This window comes from Carcharodon carcharias, chromosome 14 (assembly GCF_017639515.1).
Source record: "Carcharodon carcharias isolate sCarCar2 chromosome 14, sCarCar2.pri, whole genome shotgun sequence".
Taxonomy (NCBI): Eukaryota; Metazoa; Chordata; class Chondrichthyes; order Lamniformes; family Lamnidae; genus Carcharodon; species Carcharodon carcharias.
In genome coordinates this window covers 116,755,234-116,767,012 of record NC_054480.1, presented here as the reverse complement: position 1 = coordinate 116,767,012, position 11,779 = coordinate 116,755,234, and the positions used below count along the sequence as shown (strand labels likewise).

At 38.4% G+C, this 11,779-nt stretch overlaps 1 protein-coding gene across 4 annotated transcripts in view; it reads right to left on the bottom strand.

The window, feature by feature from the left end:
* Nucleotides 1-681: 681 nt before the first annotated feature.
* Nucleotides 682-11,779, bottom strand: part of lmnb2 (lamin B2) — a 28,016-nt gene continuing 16,918 nt past the window's right edge. For all 4 annotated transcript variants that reach the window (XM_041203776.1, XM_041203777.1, XM_041203778.1 and 1 more), the window contains exons 7-11: nt 7,747-7,969; nt 6,580-6,687; nt 5,600-5,716; nt 4,598-4,687; nt 682-4,003 (exon numbers count right to left, since the gene is read on the bottom strand). In XM_041203776.1, coding sequence (XP_041059710.1) covers nt 3,962-4,003; nt 4,598-4,687; nt 5,600-5,716; nt 6,580-6,687; nt 7,747-7,969 — 580 coding nt within the window. In that variant the 3' untranslated portion in view covers nt 682-3,961. The remainder of the gene's footprint in view (nt 4,004-4,597; nt 4,688-5,599; nt 5,717-6,579; nt 6,688-7,746; nt 7,970-11,779) is intronic.

Genomic DNA, 11,779 nt, shown 5'->3' with positions numbered 1-11,779 from the left:
GGTTAGTCTCAGACAGTTGCCAAGAAGAGGGATGAATTGGTAGCTAGGGTGTGGTGACCAAAAACTAAGCAAACCAAATTAACCTGCAATATGCAGAACTTTGTCATTATGGCATTAGGTCCAAATCTCAGGAGAGCTCACCCCAAAACTACAATAAAACTAAATACAATCATGTTCACTTTATTTGCATTTCAACCTTTCACATGCTCACTCCACACAAACACTTCAGTCAATATATTATTTTTAGAATGCATCACTTGTAATGTGGACAATTGTACAAGCATTAGCACATGCCAACAAACACACCAACAGATGAACATGTAAAATTTAAGGGGCAAATTTTATCAGGATGTTGGGACCTCTATTCTTCAAATTTACACAGCATACAGCACTTCAGACAGAGAGACACAAATGTCAACCAGGATTATCAGGTCTCTGGAGTGGGGTTTGAACCAATGATCTTCTGATTGAGGCAAGAGAACTACCACTGAACCAAAGCTAACTAAACTTTCACAAATGTTTCCATTTACATCATACTAAAGCAAGAATTGGAATTCCTGAATAGTTTGGATAAAAGGCTCATTTTTATCCTTATACTTTTATCACAAAATTACCTTCACAACAGTGTCTCAGCAAACCTTGCTTTCTGAAGCTCATACAAAATTGCTTGAGAAACACCAATTTCATAGTATGCAAAACCACATTTATTGAATGTTCATAAAAAATTCCAGTTATAAAATGTTTACAAATTTCAGACAGAACGTTTTGTATTTTGGCATGTCACTGCCATCTAGCAAATCACCTTGAGTGACAATTCTAGCTTATTGGGCATGAAGACTTGATAACACAAAATCAACAGAAGAATCAAATGCAAATTAAAGTTACTTTTGCTTAGCCACAATGTTAAATACTTACACTACAAGGGCAGATTGAAGTTCTCCACTTGCTCTGATGTGAGAATTAACATGCTATTGATAATATGCTAGGCACAGCTACATTTCTTTGGAGTAACTCCTCATTAGGGTAGTTCAAACATTAATGCCCATTTCGAGAACCAGCAACCAGTTGTGGTATTGCTGACAGTGATGCTTAGTAGGTCAATAACCTATAGATCAAACTAACCTAGACAACAAGGTACTGCACCTTCAGCTATACACAAATGTGGACACAGTGCATTTATTGCAAGTGAAAATGGCACACAAATAGCTTTGTTGACTTTTTTCACTGCTCAAAATAACATTCAGTTGAACTATGCATTTTTATTTTAAAGGTCTAATAATGTTTTTAGAAAAGGCAAATTTGTTCTTTTGGAATCTTGATACCTTTTCTGAAACTTTCCAGTCAAGGGAATTTTGGACATTCCACTTGAATATATGTTTTAAAAGAAAAACTAGAGTCATTGGTAAAGTGAGTTTATTAGTTCTTGGGACGAGTGTTGGTGGCAAGGTTACTGCTCATCCTTAATTGCCCTTGAATGGCTTGTTAGGCCATTTCAGATGGCAGTTAAGAGTCAACCACGCTACCATGGGTCTGGAGTAATATTTAGGCCAGACTGAGTAAGGACAGCAGAGTTCCTCCCCTGAAGGGCACTTAATGAACTTATTGGATTTTTATGACAATTTGATAGCTAGTCTCTAATCATAAAACTATTTATTCCAGATTAATTGAATTTAAATTCCACCAGCTGCTAAAGTGGGATTGAATCACGTCTCCCAAGTATTAATCTCGGCATCTGGATCACTAGTCCAGCAACTTTACCAATATGCTACCATGAACAAGGTGAAGAGAGAGTGGTCTGCCAAAATTTGAATGAAAACCTCAAATAAAATAAACTGAATTCCACATGTGCTTTGTGGGTTTCTTTTAATCAGTGGAAAGAAGTGTTGGATTTACAAGGGAAACACCAGAAACCTTGCAATAAAACCTTTTAAAAAGGTAAAAACCTCACAGCAACGTGCATCATGATTTTCACCAGTAAAATTAGACCTCATTTAAAAAAGTGTGCACATGATTTTTTTTAAGACCATCCATTATGGTTCAAATAAGTTTAATATAAAAGCATAAATTTTTTAAAAATTCTGTTTCCCAGGCCATAATTCTCAGCAACTTCTACTGAGGGCACTTAATTCTACATTTTGTAATCAATTCTAGTTCACCAGGACAACCATAAATTTGAGAAAGCCACTATTTTTTTTTAAACTAGAACTATTAGGTATATGTATTCAGAATGAATTTTACTTAATTTCAACATTCCCAACTCGTATTCAGCCCAAAAATGATCTTCTGAGAAACAGAATTTTGAAAGTTTATAAAAAGAGATAAGCACAAAATTCAATGATATATAATGATATATTAATCATAAGGTATGTTGGATAAAAAACCATTAGTGTGACCAGGACTTACTTCCCCACCACCCCTCCATACACTATAATATACAGGTACAGTAACTTCAAATCCATTCATCCATAAAAAGTACAAAGAACAAAATGTTTTGCCTGACCCCCCCCTCCCGCAAAAGTATATAACCAATTGAAAATAACTCTTGGGACAGTGATAGAATATTAACTGTAGATATCTCTTTTCCACAGTTTTATTGCTTAAAATTTCATAAGTAGCCATACTCTGAAAACCTCAAGTTATTGCAAAGAAATAAAATGTTTTGCTTTGTACAAGATTGTGCTATTTAAAAATCTCATTTTAGTTTAACAGTATCTTACCTTAGATACTATTATATTTTGTGTTGTATACTGACTACATGATTTGTTAAAACATATTTTCAGTGATGGTTTCTGCAACTGACAGGTAAATTCTCTTGTCAAATTAAGCTTAATATCTGTCCCAGTGCGGTGAAACATTTTTCCAATCCTCACTGCCTTTATCTGAAGATCAATCTAATAAGCTACTAAACAAGCAAGCTATTACAAATCGTTGTCAGTTAAGTACGAACCAGCCATCAAGCAATTAACAAAAATCAAACTTCCATAAGCCACCATCCAAATATTAATACACCAGCCAGTAAATATACCCAATGGCATCAAACTAGGGATTCAAATACCCAGACACTTAAGAATGGAATTTTGACAACACTAACAAGGTTCAGGCTTTGCTGTGAAATGAGAGCAATGCATCAGAACCTGACATGCAGCACTTAACACGATGATTGATTAAAAATTAAAAAAGTTTGGTGTATTCTGCTGTTTTTCATGCAACATTTATGTTTCCATTTAATAAATGCACATGATCACATAATTCATCCAATTGAGATAAATTTGGACTCCTATTTCCAGATCAGTGACCATTCAGGCATTGCAGTCAGTCCACATTCCATATTACAAATTCTTATAGATCATGTACACCAGTTTTGGTACAGCAGTATTTGTACAGAATAGCCAAATAAATGGGCAGGATCACAGTAGAAATCTTTTTTAGCATGATTTCTGTAAAACACCTGAGACTTCTGCATTGGAGTATAGTATACTCCACCTACAGCTTTGAAGGAGTTTCATACTCCTAACAATGCTAGTTCAGTTTGGGTACTAGGTTAACACCAATTTGGTGGAGTTTTTACAACAACCCTTTGGGTTTGAAAAACTGCAGAATAACCAAATTCTGATTAATACAGCCTGTGATGCAGTTCCACGGCTAAATCCTGGATGTATGAACCCAAATCTGTACACAAGGAGGCCATATGACTAAAAAATTGCTTCTTCTCTTCTCCTTCTCACCCCCATGTAAAATTTTGATAACCCCACTTTTAAACATGATATTGAAGTGTTTTGTCAAAAGATCTTAAAAAATACCCCTTCAGAACTCAGGTTTTTACAAATAAAACAATGGTTGTAAAAGTACTAAACCAGAATGGTTTCAAAATGTTAAAAGAAAAACAGTGTACAAAAATATTTCAGTGGCTCTGGATAAAGTAGAGATTTTTCTTCTCCTGAATGAAAATTTAGGATGATGATCACATGACTGCACATTGCCGGGAAGTGGTCCTTGGGTCACCCTGAAATAAAACAAGCGTCTGTTGAAAACTGTCATTTTATTCCATTATATAAACTACAAACTCAACTAAGTTCATATTTAAACTCCATCACTTAGTCCATGTTCCAGTGAGTAAAATACACCAATATAGTATTGTGGGAGGGAGGGAGGGAGATTTCTATGACTGGGCAGCATTGCAGAGCTGAAAGTGAATGAGCAAATGACCTTTGCAATGCAAAGGAAATTTGATCCCTAGTCTGTGATGTAATAGCTAATCTCATCCAAGACATGGGAGATTCAAGTTCTGCATGTAGAACCAGGAAATGACAAAGGAACACGTTAGTGAGCATTGATTTGGAGGTAGTCAGGAGAAAAACAAACCCGATATTCAGAAATATTTCTAGATACAGAAAAGTGATCAGGTTCAAAATGTATGTTATATTGTGTTGACAACAGTAAAAATATTGCAGAATCTGGAAATCTGAAATAAAAACAAAATGCTGGAAATACTTAAGTCAGGCAGCCTCCAGATAGAGTAAAGGAGTTAGCATTTCAAGTCAACAACCCTTCATCCTGACCTAATGAGTGCTTGTTTCTAAATCAATTTTTATTTTACCTGTTGATGGAAAAGATCTTCCTCTCCAAACTCAGCTTCTTCCTCCACATCTTCATGGCAAATTTTTCGGAGATTTCTTACTGCAACTTCCTGTGCAAGAAGGAAATGCAAGTTGGTTATTAAAGCACGTTTTAACTAAAGTAACCTACAATCCAGAGGTAATTTTTAAACATAGGTAATTTTTTGTAACTAGTATCTACATCAAAAAGTAGATTGATTATTCATTACCACCAATGAATGAATGATTACACAGCTCAGCCTGAGGAAAAGTTAAGAAGGCATTCAAAGTGGACTCATTCCCTGCTAACCAGTAGATGCTGTGAGCCCAGGAAACAATGTTCTGACAAAGCAGACAGTATTCAGGAAATAGATGGAATTACATCAACTAAAATACTTTGTAGTAATACATAAATTGACTAATTATCAGCAATACAGAATAGCTTGCTACAGCTAATATTCTGAGATGAACAAAAATTACATGACCAAAGCAGACCTTTATTTAAGGTGATATACATGTTAAATGCCTCAACTTTCTATTCCAACAATTGACATGTGACATCTAATATTTTTGATCTGTTTTGTTGTCCTAGGTCCAACCACCATCAGTTGCTTCAACTATTTACCTTCCCTCAACCATAAGGTCAGTTCACTGATGACTGTAGTGTTCTGCTCCATCTATACACCTTAGATAATAAAACAAAGACCATGCTTGGAGCAAAGCCTATACAACAATATGCACAGGATATACAGAGTTTCAGATAAGTTACAAATTTGAGTGGTTGATGTATTGGGGCAGAACTGGGCAGCGTTGCAGAGGTGGAAGTGAATGAGCAAATGACCTTTATAATGCAAAGTAAATGGGGTCTAAGTTCATTTCAGAGTTAAATTGAATGCTGTTTTATTAACATTTCAAATTCAAAGAACAGAATTTTCCTGCAAAAGGGTAAAATTTAGCCATGTGAAAATTTTAGAATTCATCACCAAAGTGTGGGTAAGCCATACCTCTCCATCAGAGTTGATAAGGACAGTCTTAATCTCATCACCAGTGCCCCAGCTATGATTCTTCCACAGAAGGTCAGTAGGGGGACTATGGACTTTACCAGCATCTGCACTCCAGATCTAGACAATAGAAAACAAAAATAAAAATGATTTACTCTGCCCAAAGTCTTGTAACTTCTAAGGATAGAACTTAGCACTGGTTTAAGATTATGCAACATAACCACCTTTATCCTCCTGAAACAATTCTTTATGGTGTTGCAGTTATCCTTTTATATTGAAAAGTACCAAGTTAAACTTACCCATTTTTGATGATGCTTTCATCCACCCATCTTCCTGAACAGCAAAATTCAGTGGAGCATGCAATTTGCTCCCCCACTCCACTCTGCCACAATTGCTGGAAAGTGTGCAAGTGCAGCTGGATAATGAAGCCGCCATCCAATCCCTGCTTCAGTGAACTAACTGGTTGCTTTTCATCAACTCCAGCATTCACCTTTTCAATACAATGCAAAAGGATGCCACTTCAGCAATGTTACAGTTATGGCCCCTTATAGCAAGGGAATTGCAAGGCCTCTTGGAGAAGATCTCACTGTTTCAACACGAATATTGATTGAAACACCACTGCAAGATCAAGCTAAGTTTTTTTTAAAATGCCAACGTTCACAAGGGATCCTGTTTACAGTCTCGTAGGCTAGCTTTCTCCTAGCAACCCATAGCACAAAACTCAGTGATTGACTTTGGAAATCCATCTCAGATCATTAATTACAATTAATCAATTGTTTGCTTAAATAGATCTTAGATATTATAATAAAAACAAAAGTGCTGGAAAAGCTCACACCATCTGGCAGCATCTGTGGAGAAACAGTTGATGCTCTGAATCCAAAATGAATACTTTGGAAATGGTTTTTAATTTCAGATCTCCACCATCTGCAGTATTTTGCTTTTACTTAAGTATATTTTATTTTATATTGTACTGTGCAACTCACTTTGACTTCCTGTCCAGCCTTCAGAGTGTATTTAGGGGTGAACTTATAGACTATTTCCTCCCCATCTCCAATTTGCCTCTTCAGTCTCCAGCCTCCAAGTGGCTGATCCTGTAAGTAAAAGTGGCAATGAATCAATAATGCACAGCTAGAAAAATAAGATCTCCAAGATGTATTGAAAAGGAGAGGAGTGTCTGCTTGGTGGTATGTACATCATCCAATGATACAGAACCACAGAAGAGCATGCTAGTTGTTGGTTTCTGGGTAAAATTCCCCATTACCTTTCTCCGCTCTTTCCAGTCAAGCCACCAGGGAACCTGTATCCAGCTCTGAAATAGGCAGTGAAAAAACAAGTAGCCAAGAAAATGCCAGATACTAGTTGCTTGCCTATAATCTGACATAAGGATCATTTGAGATATTGAAATCACTGACTCAATAATGCAGAAATGTCTAATTGAAACATCGGACTGCATCAGTATCCAGCCAAGAAGCAAGCCACCAGCTATGGGTCATACTTCTTTACATACAATAGAATTCAAGTGCTTGTAATTGGGAAAAAAAAGAACTGTGCACAATTCTCCATCTTTACTGCACTTTCGGATCTCATTCTCACCAGCCATAAATGGTCAGGCTGAGCACCATGAACAACAAAAAGCATATTTCAGCCAACTGAAAAATAAAAATAAATGGTCTTTCAGGGCTCACAGAATAAACTGGTCCAACATCATCTAACTCTAGGCAATGCCACTGGCTCTTAGTCAGAACCTGCTAAAGTTACCCAAGCTCTTCTGACTGCAGGTTAAAAAGTAGCACTAGTTAGTCCAGAGTGCTCATGCTAAAAAAAAAACAACAGCAACATAGAAGTTCCAAAAGGTCAACCAGCTCTGCTGGCTAAGTTACCAACACTCTAAAGAACATTGAATGAACAAAGCGCAAGGCAATATGATTAATAAAAATTATGAGCATTGATGAGAGACCAAGTTCTCAAACACAAAATCCTGCTGGCATAAAAGTCTTCACTTAGCACTGTTCTTCATAGCACAAAATCCAAGAGCCCAAATGCTTTACTGATTTGCATATCTACCATAATGCATTGGCATTTTCACATCATGTTGACTTGTAATCAGAAATCAAAGCAAACAAAGGAATTTAAGTTTTCTGGGCCCTCACCTTCTCAGATTTATTACTGAGACAAACAAATTTTCCCTCAAGGTCAGTTGGCTCAATGCTGATAAAGCCACTGCTAGAGTGGGTTTGTTGTATACGACTGCTGCTTTCTCTGGGCTCTTCCATCTCTACACGCTTTCGCTTGACACGAGATGTGTGAACAGCACTGCTGGATGTAGCACGGGAGACTGTAACTCGAGAGGAAGGACTTGGAGACAGCTTCAATCTGAAAACAAATACAACAAAATATTTTAGTTGCATTCTACTTCCTCAGACTTATAATCATGCAGGCTTGATCCAATTACTTGCATCTCACTTTTACTGTTGTTTGGACTCTTCTAATTCAACATTCTATGCCACCTTTTATTTCTCACTTCACTCAACCCACCACTGCTTTGCCTTCTTATTCTCCAGCCATTGCAGCCACAAACTGCCTGTATACAGCAGTTTTAATGTAAGCATCTAGCCATACAAGGGGGGGGGGGATGAACAGAATCTAGGCTAATGATCCAATGATACAGAATTGAAGGAGGATAGGAAGTAGAAATTGGATTAATGGGCTAAATTGAAAGCATAGTGACCATAGGGCAAAGGGACTTTGAGATGCACAAGAGGCCTAAACAGGAGGAACAATGTTCCCTGAGGATCGTAGTGCGGGAGATTGGATAGCAAGGTAGAAGCCATGAAGGAGTTCTGAACACTTGGATGAAAATTTTAACATGAAGGTGAATTTGGACAGACTTGGAGCTAACATTGGTCAGCAAGTACAGGGATGCATTCTTAGTAATGGAGAGTCATAACTTGGGTTCAAGTCAGTCATTGGGTTGTAAATAGTATGCTTCAAACAGAGACAGTGGCCAGGGAGGGAAATGGAATCCCTAAGAGACTAAGATAATGGGTTCAGTTTTCCCAATGTTTAATGAGGAATGTGCAACTCCTCCAGGACTGGATACCAGACAAGCAGTCTCATATCACAGAGCCAGAGCAAAGTCTTAGCCACTTGTCTATCAAAGATGTCGCCAAAAGTCAAACATGTAGATGAGGAATGAAGCTAAATATAATATTTTAGGGGCTCAAGATAGCTGCAAGGCCTAAAGGAAAGCCATTGCTAGAGGTGCACTGGCATTGTTGGATAAGACAGGTTAGATCTGGGCAAGGGCAAAGGTGAGCACTGGAAAAGGATGGTGCGGTCCATTTTGTCAAAGTTTGCAGAGGTCAAGAAGAATTTGGAGACAGAGTGCATATTGGTATTTGGATGGGATGTCATTTGCAACTGACAAAAGTAATGCATCATAGAACACATTTTCTGACTGATTAGGGCAGTTTCAGTGCTGGGGCAGAAATCCAATCTAATGCGACTGTAGATTTGAGATTATAGCATATGCAAGGACTGAAGAATACAGAGGCATTGGTGACAGAGTACAAGTGTTCATTGTCAAGGGGTCAAGGTGCTGGCAGAACAACCAAAATCACTCATGCACTTCCCTGCAGAAAATGCATTCACCAAGTCCATGCCATCTACCACCTTACTATGGATGATACATTTAACAAATTGGCTATGGATGGTATGAATGACATACCAAAGCTCCCCTGCAAAAGGCTATACTTATACTGCCTATCCATAACTCTGCATTGGTAATACAACCCCATCACCAAATCACACTACAGTCACTCCCCCACCTCAAGTCCTCCATACACCTTGTACTGTTCCACTCCTCCCATCTCCTAATCTACCCTCTCCCCTAAGTAACTGCATTGTAACCACTCGCTTGCTCATTCCAATCTCTACCCCAACTGCCATTCTCTCTCCTCAATTATGTCACTCCTACGCCACTCCTTCATAAAAATATTCACCCCCTTACCCCTAAACATTCTCACCTCCACTAATCTTATTCACTGATCAGGCCATCTCCAATTCCTCAAACCCTCCCCACTATGTTCAAATCCATTTATTTATGTGACCACTCTGGAAAAAGAATCCTCCATTTACAACTGCACTTCCAAATCAATTGGTCTAGTTTAATCTTGCTTTTTGCTACAATGCTCCTGTTAACTTGCTCAACTAATCCATCACATGCACTTTAGATGTCCTTGCCCACAGTTAAAACCCATTGCCTCCACACCTAGTTGTTTTGCTGATAAAAATTTCACCCCCCACACCACCTTCACATCCTATAAGCACACAACTGTCTTAGCCAACCAGTTCCGGTTGACTACATCAAGCACCCCTTTAGCAAAATTATTCACCAATCTAGGATTATCCTGGAAATCATAGATAATCTCAGTTTCTTTTCTCTGCTACTAACCACCTGTCCTGCAATATAGGAAAACATGGCAGCCAAGTTCCACACAACAAAGTCCCATAAACAACAATGAAACAATGACCAATGTTTTTAAAGAGATGTTGGTTGAGGGCACCAGAGAGAAAGACATGTTCTGCTCGTCTTCAAATATCATGTGACCACTTGCATCCACCTGAGCTCCCATCTCCCCAATGCCTTCAGAGCTCATCTTGTCTATGAGACCCACCTCCTTTGCCTAACCTGTCTAAACAACGGTCTAAACTCTTATACTATTTAGGATTAGATAGTTCCTCTTCTTCATTCAGGGATTGCATGCTTCCTATGAGACTATTTTAAAAACCTTCATATTAGGGTACCATCCAGCCTCCCTGCCCTTCAAAGAGCTTGAAATGTATTACCACCTCTCAAGTCAGGTAGTCTCTCTCTTACAGCTTCCTACTTTAATCTCTTCAAACAAGTTTCTATCTCACACCAACACCAACCAAGTGTTGCAAACATTTGCTGGGGTTGGGACCACAATACATTTTCTTGATTTCTCTGCAACCTTTTAACAGTCAGTCACAAACCATCAAAACCACTCCTCCATTGCCCAGCTGTTATGGTTTCACTCTAAGAATCACAGGTACATAGGAAAGAGGAATAGGCCATTCAACTAGGTCATGACTGATCTACCTCAATTTCCCCCACACCCTTACCCTTTTATATCTTTCTAGATATTAAGGATATCAATCAGTGCTGAACATACATGGCCCTCTCAGGTAAAGAATTCCAAAGATACACCACCTTGAGTGAAGAAACTTCTTCCAAGTGGCATACCTCTTATTCTGAGAGCGCCCTATGGTTCTAGACACCCGAGCCAGGGAAACATTCTTCCTGCATCTACCCTGTCAAACTGTATAAGAAGTTTTGCATGCTTCAATGAGATCACCTCACATTCCTTTAGACTCTAAAGAATAAAAGGCCCAGTCTCCTCAAAAAGGACATTCTGGCCAATCCAGAGATCAATCTGGTAAACCTTTGTTGCACTTCATCTATGGCAAGTGTATCCTTCCTTTGGCAAGGAAACCAAACTGTACACAATACTCAAAGATGTGGTCTCACCAAGTCTGTATACAATTGCAGCAAGACTTCTTTACTCCTGTACTCAAACCATCTTGCAATAAAGGCCAATGTGCCATTTGCCTTCAGAATTGTTTGCTACATGTGCATGTTAGCTTTCAGTAACTCATGAACAAGGACATCCAGGTTTCTTTGCACATCAGCAATTCCCAATCTCTCACCATTAAGAAATACTCTGCATTTCTGTTTTTGCTACCAAAGTGGATAACTCCACATTTTTCATTATATTCCACCTGCCATGTTCTTGCCCACTCACTAAGCCTGTCCAAATCCCCCTGAAGCCTCTTTGCATCCTTCTCAACACATCCCCACCTAGATGTGTCATTAGCAAACCTGGAAATATTATATCTGGTCCCCACATCCAAATTATTGATATGGATTGTGAATAGTTGGGGTCCCAAGCACTTGAGACCTGCAATACCCAACTAGTCACTGCCTTCAAGGCCAAAAAAACCCATTTATCACTACCGTTTCCTGTCTGCTAACCAATTCTCAGTCTATGTCAGTATATTACCCTCAATCCCACGTGCTATAATTTTGCTTTATAACCTATGTGCAACCTTAGAAGGCCTTCACAAAATCCAAATACACCAAATCCACTGGCTCCCCCTCAT